This window comes from Mustela putorius, unplaced genomic scaffold (genome assembly GCF_011764305.1).
Source record: "Mustela putorius furo isolate JIRA1106 unplaced genomic scaffold, ASM1176430v1.1 tig00000421_pilon_pilon_pilon, whole genome shotgun sequence".
Lineage (NCBI taxonomy): Eukaryota > Metazoa > Chordata > Mammalia > Carnivora > Mustelidae > Mustela > Mustela putorius.
Window position 1 is genome coordinate 7,044,838 of NW_025421375.1, and position 20,593 is coordinate 7,065,430.

Below are 20,593 nucleotides of genomic sequence, written 5' to 3' on the forward strand. Positions count from 1 at the left end.
AGTTGGTTAAGCGGCTGCATTTGGCTCAGGTCATGATTCTAGTGTCCTGGGATGGAGTCCCACATCGGGCTCCTTGCTCGGCAGGGAGCCTGCTTCTCCCTCTGCCTCTGCCTGCCTCTCTGTCTGCCTGTGGTTGCTCTCTCTCTCTCTAACAAATAAATAAATAAATAATCTTAAAAAAAAAAAGAGATCATTTTTTCTGTATTACTTTGAGTAGTGAGAAACTGGGGATATCTTAATCTCTAATTCAAAAAAACTAGTTAAGTAACAAACTTTTGAGTTGAAGTAGTGTCATACAGCTGTTAAAAAATCATAAACCTAAAAAAAATTCATAAGCTTATAGTGATATAGGCAAATACTCATGATGAAATTCTATAGTTGAAATGAAGGATGAACATAAAAAAAGCAATGTTATTTCAATATTATAAACTATATATATCTAAAACAGAGTGGTGTATTATCATTGATTTTTATTTATGTTTTATATGTATTTTCTAAATCTTTTACGATGAATATGTATTAATATAAGCAAAAGCAAGAGCCAACAAGACTATGAAATATCTTTCATGCTCAATATATTACTTACAAGTTCATCAATTGGTATACTCTTTTTTGGAAAAGTATACATCAATAGCCACAAAATGCTCATTTAATTCATTAATATTTCTTGGAGGAATTTGTTCTAATACAAATAATTATAAGAGGAAGTTTTCTGCATGAAGGTTTTCATCAAAGTACCCACAATTGCTGAAAATTGGAAAAAAAAAAAAAAAAATTGTGGCTAAACTGAAAAGCAACAGGGTGAAATGTAGCTGTCCCTCAGATTAATATACTGCTTAAACTATAACTTTAACTAATGAGGAGTTGTACTGTTCACGCAAGCATACTTAAAGATGACCTTGAGAAAAACTTGTACCAGCAGCAAGCCTCTGGCGGAGGGGATGATACCTGTCCTCACCGAAGCCGAGCAGCTGGGAACTCCCTGCCGGCTCAGGGTGGAACCCGCCCACTTCCCTTTTCCATCATCTCCCGGACCCTCTAGAAAGCCTCCTCCTAAGGTAATCCCTTTACGTGCCTTTGCACAACTACGGATCCCGGCTGCCCAACCAGACACACCTTACTCCTCTTGTTTACTTCATTTCTCTCCAAAACTTGTGACCAACATACGACTCACATTCCTCCTTGTTTACCCTCGTGTGACTATTCTATAACCTTCTCTCCTTTGCTCTCTTGTATCTAATAAACACAGGACCCAGGAGTTGTTCCCGGCGACAGTCCTTCCAGCTGTCATCCCCGGCTCCCTCTCTCTTACAGCTGACTTGTTTGTGCCTCATTCTTCTCCCGTATGGTTAGGAAAGCGGCAGTGAAATACACTGAAGTGATAAGCTGTTAATTATGAGAGCTACAAAGAAACTTAGAAAAATAGTTGATTTACTAATTAACAGATGCCTACATTGTGCCAGGCAGAAATGGCTTTAAAATGGAAAAAAAAAAAAAAAAAGCTCTCCAAAAGGACAAAACTGAATATTCAGGAAGAAAATGTGAAATATTTGAAAGCGACCATACAAAAGTTAAGTGTTGGTCCTGGGTAGTAGTGTTAGGGGTTACTTTCCCTTATACTTCCTGTAAGCTGTGACTATATATACAATTTAAGAACAATGAACATAAGCATCTTGTAATTCTCTAGAATATTTATTTTTCAAAAACATGACAAATGGGCCTTACGATTTTCTTCAGTTGGTAGGATTTTCTCTATGTATTAAGCACATTTATTTTCCTCTTTACAGGAGACTGACCACAAAAACTACTCTAAATGTGTAATCAGTGCGACTGAGAAATAGTTTCTACCAGAGACCCCCTTCCTTCCAAACAGCTACCTTTTAAGGCATTCATTCATACAGTCAGTCTGCAAACATTTGTGAAGTCACCATGGTGCATTAGGGATTGCTTGAGGCTACAGGGAGCTGTTGCTCTTGAGCAGTTCACAGTCTAGTGCGCAGACTGATAAACATGACCATAAGAGCATGATCTGCAGAGAGTTCCCAGGAACAAAAGCCCCCAGTCAGGCTGAAGGGCATCCGGGAAGCTGAGATTTGACATTGGTAGGGTAAGTTGGAGTTTTCCAGACAGACAGGTGGGAAGGAATCTTGAGTGAGAGGGGCCTATGAAGGAAGGAGATATGGCAGGAGAGGAATCCTTTGGGATCTAAAGGTGGTTAAGACGGTGGGAGCTCAGGGCAGTGTTTTATGCAGAGTGTCATGGTGGCAGGCACAGACTCTGCCCAAATCCCAGCTCTCTCACTTACTGGTTTTGTGAACGCTGTGCCCTTCAGTTTCCTTCTCTGAAAAGTGGGGATCATAATACATATGTCATAGGATCATTGTGTGGCTTCAAGGAATAAAAATGTACATAGAGTTCACAAAGCAGACACTGAGAAAACCCAGCCAACGCAAAGGTATAAGAGAATAATATGCAAGATGTTCAATGCGAAAGTAGATCCATAGATTCTAAATTCAAGTCTCAGGGGCTCAGTTCCGGGAACATAAGGATCACATCCCATGTCTTCCTTTCTCAGGGGTTCTCATTCAGCATTACTTATCAGACTCCTTTTACTTCAGACATGTTAAATGAAATGACAGAAAGAAACAAGAGTGTCCCAGTCTGACCCACTTTAGAGATGATTCGTATTGAGAACTCCAGACTGCTTAGCTGTAAGAATAGATCTCATCTTTTGACTTTCAAAAAACCTGGAATATCTTATTTTATTTTTTATTTTTAAGATTTTTTTTTTTTATTTGTCAGAGAGAGAAAGAGAGCACAAGCAGGGGTAGAGGCAGGCAGAGGGAGAAGCTGGCTGTGGGACTCGATCCCAGGACCTTGGGATGATGACCTGAGTTGAAAGCAGGCGCTTCACTGACTGAGGCACCCAGGCGTCCCTGAGAAACTTAGAATATCTTTACCAGCATACATAAATAATAATGCCAAACGTGCCAGCCTTTTCCAAAGGAGATAGAATATTTTTGCTGGGCCTATGTTTGTTCCAGTTTGTTTTACGATCCAAAATCTCGGGATGCCTGGGTGGCTTAGTCAGTTAAGCTGCTGCCTTTGGTCATGATTCCAGGGTCCTGGGATTGAGTCCCGCTTCGGGCTCCTTGCTCAGCAGGGAGCCTGCTTCTCTCTCTGCCTCTGCCTGCCACTCTGCCTGCTTGTGCATACATGCTCTCTCTCTCTCTCTCTGATGAGTAAATAAATAAATAAAATCTTTAAAAAAAAGAAAAAAGAAAAAACCAAAATCTCATCCGAGGCTGGTGGGGACTTTAATCAGAATTAGAATATAGAAAAAAATATAGGAAAACTGCACAGCATCTCCATCATACCTGAATACTGAATATTCTTAACTTGTAACCCATGCCATTATATAAGTAAAATTCTTAAAGTATTTCCTACAATATCCACTCCATTTGCAGGCATGTGTTTTTGCCTACCTAGGGATAGCTTATTCTTCATTAAGTTCTCTGAAAATGAAAAAATGGAGAAAGTGAACGATACTCCCAGTGTTTACTTTTTATTGGTATTGGTTAATTTTGGGCTCAGAGATCCCGGTTGTGTTTTCATAGCCTCTCAGAAGACAAAGCCAGACAAAGCCAGAAGGCAAAGCTGGTGTGTGCACTTTCGTGGAGCTGTCTCTACTCACCCCACAGTGATGTCAAAAATGTTGCTTCCAACAGAGCTGGACACAGCCATATCTCCAAGTCCCTTCCGGGCCACTATGACACTGGTGATAAGATCAGGGATGGAGGTCCCTGCTGCTAAGATGGTCAGACCCATAATCTCTTCACTAATGCCAATGGTCTCTCCAACCTGAAAGTAATGACAGGGACACATATGAGTGTTTGAAGTCACAAAACCAACACTCACAAACATTTCCATGCAACCCCCTTTCTTTATAAGAAAGCTTTATTTATTTACTTGAGACAGAGGGAGAGAAAAAGCAAGAGCAGCATGCATAAGTGGGAAGGGCAGGGAGAGGGAGAGAGAATCTCAAGCAGACTCCCCACTGAGCATGGGCTCCCGATTCGGGGCTGGATCTCATGATCCTGAGATCATGACCTGAGCTGAAACCAAGAGTCAAATGCTTAACTGACTATACTACCCAGGTACCCCACAACTCCCTTTAAAATAATAATCCAACCACTATGCGGGGGTCCTGAGATGATAAAGAGGAGTCAGGTATCAGCGCCATAGAGGATTTCATTCCTTAACCACATGCAGACCCAGGAGATCAGGAATGTTCACAGGAGGATTAAACAGATAATCTTAGGAAAGGGCTATAGGGGCCTTGAATGCAGGCTCTATATGATGTCTGTGAGCACTGAGCAAGGGAGGTAGAAGAAGGGAGTTCTAAAACTCAACTGGCCATTGGCTCCAGGGGCCAGTGCCTGACAATGGTACCAAATTCTGTCTCGGATTTGCCTTTGGATTAACAACTGAAGGTTAAGGATGGACACCCAGTGTTCCCATTTTCTTTTGCCGTCTCCTAGTGTCTGTAACCCACTCTCAAACACTTTCAGACTACTGTTTCCATAGGAAAACTTGATTTGGGGTATTTTGGGGCTTGGTAATACAGGACTATAAATCAGCCAGGCAGCTGTGGAGAAACCAGCAGTTAGGGAATCACAAGTCCAAGGTCTGGCTTTGGCATTTATTAAGAACTTGACTTACTGTTAAGTTAACCAATTGTGTAATGTCTTTGATCCTTGCTTTCTTATACTTAAAGTGGGGATGATAATATCTATCTTACATTGGTTGGGAGAACTAAAAAGATGATTTGTGGAAAAGCCCTTTACAAATAGTACAGCATTACTGAAAAGCAATGGGGGACATTTATTATGTTTGATTTCGGTCTTTGCCTTTTTTTTTTTTTTTAAAAAGATTTATTTATTTGAGAGTGAGAGAGAGAGAGCATGAGATGGAGGAGGATTAGAGGGAGAAGCAGACTCCCTGCTGAACAGGGAGCCCGACATAGGACTCAGTCGCTTAACCAACTGAGGCACCCCAGGTGTCCTAGTCTTTGCCTTTTAACACTGAGGAGGTCTATTTTGGACAGCTGGTCTAGCGTTAGCTGGAGGTGCCTTCTATTCTATTCTATTCTAGTCTAGTCTAGTCTAGTCTATTGTTTTGCTTCTCCATTCTCTTGAGCAACTTTTTTAAAGAGTCTTCTTGGGACTTTCAAAAGCTTTGTGTGTTTTCTGGAGTCGGCCAACTGCAGTTCTGAAAACTTTAAAACTAATGTTTTCAATAGCCTATTTGATGACATTTGTCATTTTTGGAAAAAAGTTCAGAGGGCCAGAGTAGCATGTAAGAAATAAGGGTTTTTAGGGAATTGAATGTAACTCATTTTTAAATACCTTCTGTGACTTATTAGTAATAGCTTCATTTCCATTAACTTAAAAGCAGAGTTTGGAGCTAATTTTGTTTTGATGGTCAGGTTGGCTCTAGAGGCTGTCTAGCAACTAGTTTATCCGGTCCTCATGGAGCAAAGAGTCACTGTTCTCCATCAGAAAGGAAGTCCATGGGGGCACCTGGGTGGCTCAATCAACTGTCAAGTGAGTGCCTTTGGCTCAGGTCATGATCCCAGTCCTGAGATCCAGCCCCAGCCTGGTGCTCCTGCTCAGTGGGGAGCCTGCTTCTCCCTCTGCCTCTGCTCCTCCCCCAGTCCTGCTCTCTCCCAAATAAGTAAAATCTTAAAAAAAAAAAAAAAAAAAAAGAAGAAGAAGAAGAAGGAAATCCATGTAAGCAGAATCACTGCTTTGATCACTATGGTCTCCCTAATTCACAGAATATTGACTGGTATTTAGTACACTCTCAATACATATTCGCTGAATAAATCAGTCAATCTGCATACTTAGGCAATTTTACTGGCATATTTCCCACCAATTCTCCTAAGAAAATTAAGTAAGAGTTCTGCACATGAGTGCCCTCTTCCAGCAGAACTCTCCTTGATGACCTATTTTTTTGGGTCTGAAGTGGAATGAAATACTTTCAGAGACTCTGAAAATGCTGACTGAATGACTGTCATCCCCAATAAATAGGCTGATTCCTCGAGGGAGTTCTGAAGCAGTGACTATTTTAAAACAACCCTTATATTTAGAGTTCGAATGGCTCTACAGACAGAAGAAAAGCAGAGACTGAAGAGGGGTGGTTTGGTGGTGAGCAGGGATGGCGTGGATACAAGGAGACCTGAGTGTCAGCGTCACCTGCCGCTCCCAGTACCTGGAAGCCAACTTCCCCGAGCCTCAGTTTCCCTCTTTTGTAGAATGGGGATAACAACATCTCCCCTCAGAGCTGTTGTGAGGATGAGACGGAGCAAACAGCATAGCGTCAGGTAGAAATAGTCAATAAATATCAGCTATGCTAACTCAGACCCGACTTCTTTCTCTTTCTAACGTATCAGACGGCAGCCACTGGGCTCTGGCTGCAGAGACCAAAGCTGGTTAATAGACGTCAGCCTCTGATGTGGGAAATCCCCAGGATAATGAAGGCTTTTTATTGCCCATCCAACTCATGATGAATCTGTGCAGCTCCTAGAAACACTTTCGCTGATGGAGAGAGCTAGTCTCCTAAACTCATTTTAAGAACGTTTCACTGCCTTTGGCTTCTGGTGAGTTAGAGGCAAGATGACAGGCACGGAGATGAGATGGGGCTGATCGAATCCGTGGCACCAGCCAAGTTAGAGCTAGAAAGGACATCAGTAGTCTCTTGCGGGGGTGGAGGGGTGGAATTCCTTTGTTTTCCAGTGGAAGTAGATGGGGGGGGAGCTACTCAGAACCCAAATCCAGTGCAGCTCTGAATATTGCAGGAGGTGTTTCCTTGCCTTGGTTTAAGGAGGAACTGTAAAAATGTCATATTGTCGAAATGAGACACAAGGTTGTATCTGATTCCCAGAATTAAGTTCTCCTATGGGTTTTAACTGTATGTTCTCATCACACAAGACATTTATTAATTTCTTGGGGATCTTGGGTGGTTCAGTCATTAAGCGTCTGCCTTCAGCTCCAGGTCATGATCTCAGGGTCCTGGGATCAAGCCCCGCATCGGACTCCCTGCTCGTCAGGAAGCCTGCTTCTCGCTCTCCCACTCCCCTTGCTTGTATTCCCTCTCTCACTGCATTTCTCTCTGTCAAATAAATAAATAAAATCTTAAAGGTTTTTTTTTTTTTTTTTAAAGATTTTATTTATTTATTTGACAGAGAGAGATCACAAGTAGGCAGACAGGCAGGCAGAGAGAGAGAGGGGGAAGCAGGCTCCCCGCTGAGCAGAGAGCCCAATGTGGGGCTCAATCCCAGGACCCTGAGATCATGACCTGAGCCAAAGGCAGAGGCTTAACCCACTGGGCCACCCAGGCGCCCCTAAATAAATAAAATCTTAAAAAAACAGGAATTTATTAATTTCTTGATACAAAAACAATAAAAGGTAATAAAAACTAAGGGAAAAAATGCATGAAGCAGCTTATGTAAAGGGCATTTATATTTAGCCAAACAGTCGCTAAATAATGGTATTAAAGAGCATTTATTGCTGGTAAGACTGCAGAAAACAAAACAGTTGAACACTAAATGGTGCATTTGTTATCTTTCTGGCTTTTATAGCTCAAAAGTACAAGCAACAGAATTAGAGCTATACTTCTTAGAACAGAATCTGCTATTTTGATCAGCTGTCTGGAAGTCTTAAAAGAGAAGAGCATTTCTATAGGAGAAAAGAAAGGGAAGCCTCTCATTCATTACTAGAAAGCAAGGTTTCTCTTTATGTACTTTATATTCCTGGGCCTTTTGGTAATTATTATTGTTCTAACCATTGTGTTTGTATTTTTCTCTAAGAGAATGAAAAAGAAGCAAGAGTGTGGAATTAAGATAATCTTTAAAAAGGACAGAAAAAGATGGAAGTCTCTAGACTGATGTTTTCTAGAATGGCTAAAGAGAGAGATCTAGAAAGCAAGTGAGGAAACCCCCCCCCCTTTTCTTTATCAGTGCATGAAGGAATACAAATAATTATTAAGAAAAACCATTACATGTTATAAATGGCAAACAGTCCTTCTAGCCTGGCAATCTGGTGGCTGAGAAGCCACTCCTCTTCTGAGGTATGATTTCTGGCCAATATTGGTGGCAAATGACTGTCAATGAATGCGGGAAATCATGACTTTGGGGCAAGTGGAACTTCTTCCCAGGATCAGAGTTTTTAGAAATATCCAGGTAGAATAATCTGAAGTTCAACATCATAAAATAATGAAAGTAGGGGTAAGATGAAGGCTCTTGTAGGAATAGTACTGAATATACTAACTGACATTTCTGGTGGTTTTTCCCCAATGATGTTATATGTTCTTTTTCTTTAAAAAAAAATTTAAGGTGTAATTCACATACAGCAAAGTCTAAGTTTACATCCAGTAAAACTCATCCTTTAAATAAGTGTGTAGTTCCGTAGTTTGGGTAAATGTGTTCAGTCCTGTGTCCTGTTTCTCCACATCCTCATCAACATGTCTAGGTTTTTGAGTATAGGCATCCTAGTGGTTGTGAACTAGTATCTCATGTTTACTTTATTTTATTTTATTTCATTAGAGAGAGAGAGAGAGAGAGAGAGCCCGTGCAGACGAATGGGCGGGGAAGGGGGCAGGGGAAGAGCAGAGGGAGAGAAAGAATCTCAAGCAGGCTCCACACTCAGTGCGGAGTCTGACATGGGGCTCCATCTCACAACCCCAAGACTGTGACCTGAGCTGAAATCAAGAGTTGGATGCTTAGCCAATGGAGCTGCCCAGGCGCCCCTTATGTTTGTGTTTATTTTAATTTATTTTTTTTGAGGTCCTAGAATAATATTAACTAACATTTATTAAGTGTATACTACATGCCCATCACCAAGCAGTGTTTTAAGTGCAATATCATCACATTTAGTGCATTTATGTTTATTCTGAAATAACACTCTCTCTTGAGATACAACTCACATACCATAAAACTCACTTACTTAAATTGTATATATAACTGAATATTTTAGCATATTTATAGACTTCTAGAGCTATCACCATAATTTAAATTTAAAACTTTTTCATCATTCCAGGAAAAAAAATCCTGTACCCATTAGTGGTCATTCCCTTTCCCTCCAGCTTTCCCAACCTGAGGCAACGATTACCTTTCTGTCTCTGTAGATATGCGTATTTTTCACATTTTATGTCAATGGACTCATTCCAACACGTGATCTTTTGTGACTGGCTTTTTCATTTAGCATAATATTTTAAGGGTTCATTCACAGGTACCAGGTACCAATACTTCGGTCCTTTTGATTGTGGAATAGTATTCTATTGCATGAATAGACCACATTTTGTGTTTCTGTTCATCAGTTGATGGACATTTGGGTTGTGCCCACTTCTTTGGCAATTATGAATAATGCCACTGTGTGTATACATTTTTGCGTGGATGTTTTTGTCTCTCCTAAGTATATAGGTAGTTGAATTCCTGGGTCCTATGGTAACTATACTTAACATTTTGTGGACTGTCAAACTGTTTTCTGAAGTGGCTGTATTATTACACACTCTTACTGTCAATATATAAATTTTCCAGTTTCTATGCATCCTCTCCAACACTTGTTATTTATTGTCTGTCTTTTTGATTATAGCCATCCTAAGTGAGAGCAAAATGTATCTCATTGTGGCATTGATTTGCATTTCTCTAGTGAATAATGATATTGGAGCACCTTTTCTTGTGCTTACTATCCATTTGCGTATCTTTGGTGAAATATCTATTCAAATCTTTTGTCCATATTAAACATTAGGATTCCCATAGATGCTTGGTCTTTTTATGATTATTTTTTTGAGTAGGCTCCCTACCCAACATGGAGCTTGAACTCGTGACCTTGAGATGAAGAGTCATATGTTCCCACTGAGCCAGTCTGGTGCCCTTTGCCTTTCTATTATTGAGATTTAAGAGGGTTTAAAAATTATCTATCTATCTATCTATCTATCTATCTATCATCTCCTGCATAGAAGTGCTTTTTCAGATGTATATGATATATATTTTAGGACTATATCAAAGGACGTTTGGGAAGTTTGAAATTTGTGTAGTTTATAATGGAGAAGAAAGACATGGGTCCTGGAGTTTTAGAGCCCTGGGTTACAACCTCAGATCTGTGAGCAATTTTATTATTAGCTCTAAGCCTAACTCCTTTATCTGTAAGTATGGATAATAATAGCAGCTCCTTCGTGGGATTTGTGCCTCTGTACAGGGTGAATGTCAAGATCATGAAGACAAGTGATGTGAATTATCCAACATGTGGTATCTATTCAATCAATAATGGTTACCACTATTATCTCTGGGACTGTGAAATGTTTGAGCTTCCTTCTTTCATCCATGCATTACAACAAACAATTCCTGACAGTTTATTCTTGTGATGGCCACTAGGACTGGCACTGAGTTCAAAGTGGTAAAAGCAAAATACATCATCATTCTAGCAAACTGCGGTTCAAGGCAGAGACTGTTTTGTCTCCAGGTCTGTTCCTAGAGCCAGTCTGAAAGGCTGGTGAAAGCATGACGTGAGTGGCTGCCCAAGAGGAAGTAAGTACCATGGAGTCAGGTGAAACCTTGACATTCCTCCCAGATCCAGGTAGGCCTGGATTCAGGCTACAGACGGCAAGAAGAGCTGGGGTGACCTCCTCCACACGGGTGTCCAGGATTATGCTGATCTGACTCCCCACCACGAGAAAAGGCCAGGAGGTATGGGGAAAGTTCAGTGGGAGTAAAATCATCTAGTCTTGGAATATGTACCTTGTCTTGACAGACACAATACTATTCTAACACTTTCCCGAAGCAACACATTGACAAACCCTTTGGCAACCATGAGCAGAACCAGGCAGATGCATCATGCTCTTCTCAAGGTCTTACCTGGTGCGCCCACCAGACCATCAAGTAAGAGAACACAGCGATCCAGGAGATGGAGCCAAAGAACGTGATGGGAAAAAACTTTCTTGATGACTGAAAGAGAGCCAGGAAGAGGTGGGAGCGTCAGTGCCATTCATGAGGTGGACCTGAGAGACCAAAGCTAAACCCACCAGAGACACTACTACCCACCCCACCGCTGCCTTCCATCTTTGTAGGCTCAGCACACAAAAGGCCCTACCTACTCTTGGTCAAGCAAGTCAAGCAAGGTCAAGCCCCTTCCTGGGTCAGGAAGATTCTGTCTTGGGAATGTTGGCTAGAGCCAAATCATCACCAAGTTAGTTCCTGGGATGGAAGTCTCTTAAAGACAATGTTTGTTCCTGCTGCTGGCTGCTCAGATGTCCCCCGTCCCTGTCCTTCCCAAGGCCTGGTCTCTCAGCCTTCGCCTCAATCTCTTGACCACCCCATAGCCTTCCTCCATCTCCTTTTCCTTTCTTCTCAAGTTCATCAGAATTGGTTTCTATTCTTCACCCCATGTATCCTAGCAGTCCAGTGCCCAGAAAGCCTACGTGATTAATTGCTTTTAACAAGAAGGACCAATAGGTACCCAAAGAGGTTCATCTTACTGTCCTGCAACTTACTGGCAGAAGCCACAAAGAAGCTATCACCATAGTTTCAATAGATTCCTGAGGACACAGCCACCCTCCAGGACATTTGAACCACTCTCACAGAGTTAGAGTAGACAGAGGCCCGGCGCACTGCTCTTCACAGAGGTGGTGGAGTCGATGATCTTGGGATGGTTTTCTCTCCTGTTCTCCAGCCCTGACATCCTAATGTCCATTTCTGCTTTGAGCACTGGCCTTTGTGCCATCTCAGGCTTATAGTGTGAGCACTTTTTATTTTTATTTTAAAAATCCAATGATAATGAACATGTGTTATATTAGTTTCAGGTGTACAATACGATGATTCTCCAATTCTATACATGACTCAGAGCTCAGTGTGAACACTTTTAATTTCTTTCAAATGTTAGCCAAAAGCAGACACTCAAAATGCAGTGTTTCTTACCTGACCACACTACAAAGAGAACAGGCTTGCAGGGGTTGTATTGGTGTTTTGTTGATAGCTTTTTCTCCAAAATTGGGGCCCTTTAAAACAGGCTCAGATAGCAGAATGCCCTCAGCCTCTCACCTGTTACTGCCAAACACGTTTTATTTCAAAGCTTTCCACTACAAGAAACAATCTCATTTTTTTTTTGCTTTGATAATGCTATCCAATTTTGTCCCAAGAAGTGAATTCTGAAGTTGATTTGGATGAAAGCTATCTCAGTTGTCTTAAGAGCTGACCTTGGGCAGTCATACAGAACGCTTTTTGTCATAGCTTTTGAGAGATTCATTAGAGGAAAAGATAAACTTGTACCTAGCAATGTTTTGAATATCTAAGATAATAACAAACACAGTTTCTATTGCTGCAAACCAGGTGTATGTTCTTTTTACTAATTTTGAGTTTTCAGTACTTTTTTTTATTATCACACACTGTTCTGTTAAATTTCACACTAACCATTTCTTTTGCTTAACGAGTGCTGCTTTTTTTTGGGGGGGGGTGCTTTTTGTTAGCAGCAGTGTTTGCAAGACCCATGGGCTTGATTAAATTGGGGGAGACATCAGGCCACACTGAGAAGGAGGAAAATATCTTGGCTAAAGACAGCACTTTAGCGAGTTATGGAAAAAGAAAAGATCATCAAGTTTTCAAAGAGGACACTGAGACATTCACTTCTGAGGACAAATTCCTTTAAAGTTGATGATTCAGCCGGATTTTGGAGACCAGATTTTCCAAGCCTTAAATTGTCAAAGCTAAGAAGGCAAGTTTCTCCAGACATAGTGTTTAGCTGATTGGAGTCCCCATTCTTTTCCTCTGGTCACGGTTTCAGGATCCTAAGTGGGATGAGAATTTCATCTCCTGTGGCCAGGCTCTGTCACAGGGAAGGAAAAGGCCTTTCTTGGGACATGGGGCCACATGAGACTGGAGCAGCCACCAGGCTGTGAACTTGATTTGGAGCATCCTTTGAGGGAACAGAGTACCATCTTCGTACTTTCCGGTACGATGAATGTACTGGAGATCTTGGGAGAGTCTTCATTTCATACATTGCTCATTTTACAGCTTCAATCATTTATTAACTATATAATTATTTTTTTTCTTTAGTATGCCTTTGCATATCTGTATATTGAGTAATGAGACAAGTCAGAATCAAATTATTTGAACCTATTTCTCATCTGAAAAACATCATCTCTGCACCACAGAACATTCCTAGGCAGAAGGTAGAAACTATGGAAGCAGGCTAAGGATATAAAGGAACTAAGTTCACATCAACATGCTAATGAAAACCTCTTTCAAGGATGCTTGTGATTCTTGATCAAGAGGCCAATTAGTAATTAATGAACATCTATATATACCTAGTATTGTATCAGGGGCTCAGTGACAAGAAATTAAAGATAGTTTTTATCGGTGAGTTTCCAGGTCTTTACCATAAACTAAGGGTAGGTAAAGGCCAGATACCTTCTCTGTACTCAAATCTTGAACTAGACCTGAAATTCAAACCTAGGTCTCTCTGACCATCTGGCATATATACCTGATATTTAGGTTATACTGATTTGCTCTTAGAGAAAAACAGGACCAGTAATGCTCAGAATATGCCCAGCTATAGACATGATGATGATGATCATAGTAACACTAGCCTGTGCTCTGAATGTCAGAAAATACAAGGAGCATCGGGGAGATAGAGGCTAGCATTCCAGCTGAACGGCCATCTGCCTCACCCAACCTCCCATATTGTTCCTGATTGGGAAGCATCAACCCTTTAAGCATTGGCGGTTCAGTTAAATGTTTCCCAACTACCTTATCTTTCCAACCTCACAGCCCAGGTAATTCCTTTTCCTTTCATTTTTCTGAACGACTCCCCTTATTTGGATGCTATGGTCTCTTATCCCAGACATCGCTCCCCAGTCGCACTTGTGCAATTATCCAGTTCCCAGTCTCACTGGAAGGAAGAAAATAGCCCTTGAAGCCAAGGTCTGACATGTCAATTTCTGGTTAGTCATAGTGGCTCATCCTAACATCTGCTGGGATGAACCTCATCCTAATTAGCAAGAAAGCAAATTGTGTCCATGTGCCCGCCATTTTGTTCCCAGTATAATGGTTTATGTGTATAATAGACAGCTAATGTTCTCATTAGAAGCTTTTAGTACATCAGTATGATACTTTCTTGGCTGGAAAAATGTTTCTGGACATTAGCTGGTTGCACAAATTGGCCATATCCTTACTGATTTAAATTTGACAAATATTCATTGAGCATCTATTCTGTGCGAGGTTTGGGGACATAAATATCTAACAACAGTCCCCCAAACAATCCTGTGACAGATTAAAAGCGTGTTCTCTGGATGAATATGACCAGTACTGAAATCTCTGCTCACTGATTACCAGACATGTGACTTGAGACAAATCATTCCACCTTCTAAGCCTCAGCTTTTTCATCTGCCAAATGGGGGGAATAACAATATCTAGTTGTTCTGAGGATTTCGGGTCTATGAAGTGTCTACCAAAGTGCCTGGCACATAGTAAGTGCTCAGGTAATAGTGGCGGTTGTTTATTAGATGATGTTCTCTTCGTTTTGGTTTTTAAGAGACAAGGAAACTGAGGTTCAGGGAGGTGGAAGTGGCTGCCAAGACTGGGCTGAGGGGTCTTGGCTTTGCCTCTCATTTGCTGGGTAAGCTTGGACAAGTCACTAAACCTCTCTGGGTCCCAATCCCCTCCTTCTTGCTCGAACTGTGCTCGGTACACAGCAGACCCAGTAAATACTTGGTGAATGAATCAATGACTGGTATGAATTGCAGGAACAGAGCTGACTTCTTAGGTACCTCCCCCGTTCAGATGGTCACGTTTTGATGCATTCTTATTTTATAAGATCACCCATCCTAAGTCAGGAGCGCATATAACTTTTGGAGGTCTTTATTTCCTTTATTATTTTCAATATTTATCAAAGACACATTCCTCAATAAGGTTTATATTTTAGTTCTTTTGCTTTGAAACCAAAGCCATTATTTGAAGAAAATGATGAAAGTGAATTAATCAGAAGTGTGTGTAATCCAACAAACACTGTCATATAATTTGCATATAAATGAAGCGGAAAGAAAAGCAAGGGGGAGTACTGTTTACCCTGAAACTGGATGGCTACTAAAAAAATCATGTTTTCCTTGTAATTGCTGTCAAGGTTTGGAACGTTCATCTCCACGGGTAATTCAAAAACTACTGGGGAAACAGAGCTGCCAGGGCCTACGGAGAAGCCAACGTTTATTAATTAATAATTTTCTCCTCTCTTTTTCTTCTCCCTTGATGTTTTTTCAGGAGGGCCTGGTGGCAGGGCATGAAGGCCGTGGTGGACTGCCAAGACGACCACAGCACTTCCCAGTTCTTCTTAACAAGAGGCGAGGTCTGTTTCCCTACCGTTTGAATCTGGGCTGGTCTTAGGACTTTCTTGGACCAACAGAACATGGTAGAAGTGACAGCATGCAGATTCCAAGCTAGATCTCAAGAGGTTTTGCAGCTTTCACTCATGCTGCCCTTGGAACTCAACCATCGTGCATGTCAGCTCCGGCTTGCCTGCTCAAGGGTCAGGGACCAAGTGAGGCAGAGATGAGCCTTTTCCGTTGACCTACTCCTAGACCAACAAGCCCCCAGCCAGGTCAGTGAACAGAACTGTCCAGCTGAGCCCAGAACAAATGGTACATTCAGAGAATTCTGGACTAAAAAAATTGCATCCTTTTTTAAGCCACTACATTTTGGGCAGGGGTGTTACACAGCAGGTGATCACTGATCCAAGATCAAACCTACTGAAACTCTTCTGTGCTAAGCATGATCAAAAAGCCACCTACTGGCTTTTGTATCAACTGGCATGGTTTCATTCATTCTGTTTTGTATATGCAAAGGAGGGCCATATAATTCATCTGCCAAATCAGCATGCTTTGGGATTAAACTGGGACTATCCTTGGAAAACTGGGACGTATGGCCCCTTAGATCTGCAGTGTTGTAGTAATGGTCATCTCTTTATGCTTTCCCTAATCACAGGATGTCATAGGTGGCAGGGAGTGGAGAGATCCACCCTCTATTTTGTAGAGGAGGAAAAGTGAGGTCCAGCGTTGAGCAGTGACTTCCTGAAGGCTGAACAGCTCATGAGCTATGTGGGGTTATGTGGGGGTATGAACCACTGTGGTCATGGTGGTAGAATGAGAATGCTTGTGGAGTCAGGAGACTTCTGCTTGGATCGAGCCCCTGTCGGTGACATGGCTGCGCGGTCTTGCTCTATAGTCTATGCCTTGTTTCTTCTACTAATTTTAGATCTCCTTAGAGATAGGAATTTAGAGTTCTGGGCCTTCACCTGTCGGACACAGGCTTGATGCTTGGCACGTAATAGGTACACAGTAAATATTTGGCTGAGGACATTTTAAAACAACCAAATGTGCTGAGATTCACATTTTTGCTGGGGTGAGCCTACAGGCTATGTAGAAAAAGAGAGGAAAAAAAATCCAGTCCATCCCAGGGATGGCGCTTGGCCTGGCCATGCAAAGGGCAAGAACCTCATTGGTTCCCCCAGCCCAGGTGCTGGCTCTCGAGGCTTGTGCACAGCAAATGAACAGTCTGCGGTATTACGGAGGAGAGCGCCATGAATCTGCATCCTCTTACTCCGTACCCCTGGGGGCTCCAGCATCAGCCAGCAGAGCTGCCGTCGGCCGGGTTATGACTTGTGTGGTGAAATCCTGTGTGCTGTCCAGGAGTGGCTGTTTCAGAGCTTTGATCTCCCCTAAGAGCGTCCTTGTCCTGGGAGTTCAGATCACGGAGACGATCTGCACTCTGCCAGGCCTTGCCCTGGGGGTCCCGGCCAGTGTGAGATAAGCCCGGGCCTCGATCACTGGCATCTTCCTTCCAGTCCTGCACCCTTTGCTGACCGCCCCAGTGACTGTGGGCTAACTCCCTCTCAGCCGTCCATCAGCCCCCTCTACTCAGCGCCATGGTGCACCAGGCCTCCCGCAGGGATTTAGGAAAGCTGGTCTGTCTCTCTGATTTTCCTCTGGGGAGCAAAGCAAAAACACGGGTCTGAACAACAGAACAATGGAAGGACAGAGAGATAGAGAGAGAAGGCATGTGCGAGAGCACATGTGAGCACGCACATCTCCAAAATGTCACTGGGACGTGAGCCGCAAAGAAAGTTAACACGTTCCAGCTCTTCGGCTGGAGGTTGCCAGGAAGCCTAGCCTTTGCATGGAGCAGATCTTCTGCAACTGTGTCATGAATGAAGAAACCGAAGTGTTGCTTTAAGTGAGCCACACCTGTTACACGTCCCCTTCACTGGGAAGCCTCTATTGTTGGGAGTCCTTACACGAGGGGGTCCTTTCCTGGCCTGTACTTGACAAGACGTGGCTCTCCACTGGCTTGGATCATTTATAGGCCAGGCCAGTGGGACGGGATTTCTCTTTTCTCTTCTGTCTTCTGCGAGTACAGAAAGTGGATCACCACGGGGCTCTTAAGACTTGGGCTAAATTTCGCCATATGCGACCACGGTGTCCTCTTGTAAATGCTCTCAGAAATAATGTTCTTGGACTTCCACCTTCTGGTATCATGAAATAGGAAGGGGGAGCCCAAGCTGTGTGGTCATGCAGACCTGGGTGTAAATCTCCGCTCCATCCCCAAGGAAGTAATCAGGCAGGAGTTGGTTAACTTCTTTGTGCCTAAGTTTCTTTCTACTTATGCCAATAATATATAACATTATATGTAAGGAATAGAAATATAAAGTATATGTGTGTCTGTGTGTACACATACCTATGCTAGTTGTTCCCTGAGGCTGCACAATATAGCTTCTTGGAAGTACATGGTACGTACTAATGGACAGTAGGTACAAACCTTGGTTGAATGAGATATGTGTGTAGATCCATAATAAAAAGGACAGCTACTTCTTATCCTTAGTTCCCCTACCTCTGGGGCACTGGTCCAAGAACCCAGTTTTGATTTGATCTCCATTTAGATTGTATTTTGGTGCTCATAAGATGGTATTGTGTTCAATGTCCTAGTACATACTAATGGTAGAAAAGAATGTTGATTAGAGTAATAAGAACAATACAGGATGGAGAAGATACGCAAGCATTTATACTACATGAATGCATTTCTTTAAATGATTGTTTTGAATTGAATGAATAATACACATGTACACAAATACTCAATAAAATAAAATCCGAGTTCCCCTCTTGCTTCCAACCTTCAGTTCCCCTTCTTAGAGACAATCACTGTGGTGGTTTTAAAACATGGTTGTCAATTCTTTGACACTCCTTCCATCAAGGGTGTCCTAACCTCTGTGACACCAATGTCTTCTAGGTAGATTTTTTTGTCTCCTTCCCTTTAATCAAGACAAACTTATGATTGCTTTGACCACTACACTCTAGTGGAAATAACTGTGTGTGACTTCTGAGATGAGGTCATCAAAGACCATGCAGCTTCTGCCTTGGGCCCCTGGGATGCTCATTATTGGGGCCCTGATTTCTCATCAATGATATCTGACTCTCTTGAGGCCACATGTGCAAGGGAGCCCCACTTGCATGGAGAAACCACAGGTAGGCTCTCCTGTAGACCATCGCAGGTGAACCCAGCCTTTGAATCATCTCTATCCAGGTCCTAGAAACATCAGTAAAGAAGCTTCCAGATAAGTCCATTCCATAGCCATTCAAAGTCTTCCCAGCAGAGGCCCCGAGATGTTGTGGAACAGACACACGCCAACTCCAATGTGCCCTATTTGAATTCCTGATCTACACAACCCATAAGCAGAACAAAATGTTTGTTGTTTCTGCACCACTAAGTTTTGAGATGGTTTGTTTGTCCATAGATCGGATAAGTTGAACCATCACTATTATTGTGCACCTGTCCAGAGAGATTTCAGACATATATAAGCATACACATGTTCATGTGTCACCCCCTTTTCCTCTTAAGGCAAAAGGCAACAACCTAGGTATACTGTTATATACCATATATACCTATATACCAAGTATATATATATGCCTATATACCAAGTATATATATATACCTATATACCAAGGAGTCAACTAAACAAGGATCTACTCACCGGCTTGCGGACGTCAGGTAAGGTAATCCAGAGGGGAAACACTATGGGGAACACAATGAGGAACGTGACTTGCTTGCGGGGGTTGGAAGGCCAGGCCAGGCTGAGAGGCTGGTCGTCCTCATCTTCACCCGCCTCCGTGGTCTGTTGTGGAAAGACAGAGATGAAAGAATAAAGGAACAAAAGAGACAACAATGTGCAAGGGCAAGAGCACGAAGCCAGGGAGCAGCGCTCGGGACCCCTCAGGAGTTTTCTCGGGTCATCCCAGCAGTTCAACATGTGACTTTTAGGCTTGTATGAGAACCCCATCTGTCACAGGGACAGACAAGACACACGCACCCAGGAGGACTGAGGAACTTCTTTTTCTCTCCCAGAACAGTCTTCAGCTTCTGCCTTAAAGGAAGGGATCGTTCAGCTGGGGTGGCCCACAGCAACGATCCACGGACTCTTATGGAAACCACATCCGTAGACCAAAAGACTCGAATGTCCACCTTTTCCTTTTCCTCCTCTTCCCTTCTCCTTGAAGACAAAGCTATAGGATTCATTCCAGGAATCCTTGGGAAGGATTTTTTTTTTAATTAAAAATTTAAAAAAATGTGTCTTTTTATTTTTAAAAATAAATTTATATGTATTGACAGCATTGACTCTTTGTGGGCAAAGGAAAGTAACCATAGAAACGATTCAGTGACAATACTCAGCTTCCTTCCCTGGCCCTGGAATCATCAAGCTCACAGATTGTCGTGTAGTTGTGAGTTTTTAACCATGTACAATCATCTTGTTAAAGTCCAAACCATTATAATTCCAGCCAAAGCCTTTTTACACAAACACGTGTCCCATTCTCAAAGATACAAGAGTATGGGGGTGGAGTGAGCCACGGAACCTGGCGGGGGGGGGGGTCAACGGCAGAGGATCTCAGAGTCCGGGGTGAACTTGAGAGCTTCTGACCTAGCAGCCGGCACCACCTGCTGAGGTCAGAGGCTTCTGAAGTCCCAGAGCAGCACACCCTCTCCCCACGAGGGGGCGGAGGGGACAGGCTCAGGCCAGAAGCTTGGGAGAAAAGGATTCACCCAGAGGCAGGGCTGGGTGTGAGGACCGACACAGTGCAGTATAATATTTATTTCTAACTTAAGCCCTAGTACTGCCAAAAGGATTTGTAGTGGTTTACACAATCACCCACACTCTCCCAAGAGTTAACATTAAAAAAATGTCTATGTAAAAGGAACGTTAAGCCATACTGAAAAAAGTTGGTAATCACAGGTTCTTTCTCTCTGGGCATATGTCCTTGGCAGTGGGTAAGAGAGTGTATAAGCAACAAATATGGGGGAATTAAGAGGATTAGGTCAAAAGGCAGAATGAGGAAGTTGGCAGAGTGTTTTTTTGTCATTGGATCCTCTTTAAATATATTTCTCATTCTCCCCATCCCTTTGTTAGGCACCATATTGGAAAAGAAGAAAGAATCAACAATCTACGTTTCCTTCTTAGGAAACTAGAGAAAAGAGAGCCAATTAAATCCAAAGTAAGCCGAAGAA

The 20,593-nt window shown here is 42.4% G+C and overlaps 1 protein-coding gene across 2 annotated transcripts in view; it reads right to left on the reverse strand.

Moving 5' to 3' along the window:
* The window catches only part of SLC24A2 (solute carrier family 24 member 2), a 248,010-nt gene that overhangs the window by 11,858 nt on the left and 215,559 nt on the right, over nucleotides 1–20,593 (reverse strand). For both annotated transcript variants that reach the window (XM_045079664.1, XM_045079663.1), the window contains 3 exons: nucleotides 19,068–19,208; nucleotides 10,916–11,005; nucleotides 3,695–3,861 (listed from right to left, as the gene is read on the reverse strand). In XM_045079664.1, the coding sequence (XP_044935599.1) occupies nucleotides 3,695–3,861; nucleotides 10,916–11,005; nucleotides 19,068–19,208 (398 nt within the window). The remainder of the gene's footprint in view (nucleotides 1–3,694; nucleotides 3,862–10,915; nucleotides 11,006–19,067; nucleotides 19,209–20,593) is intronic.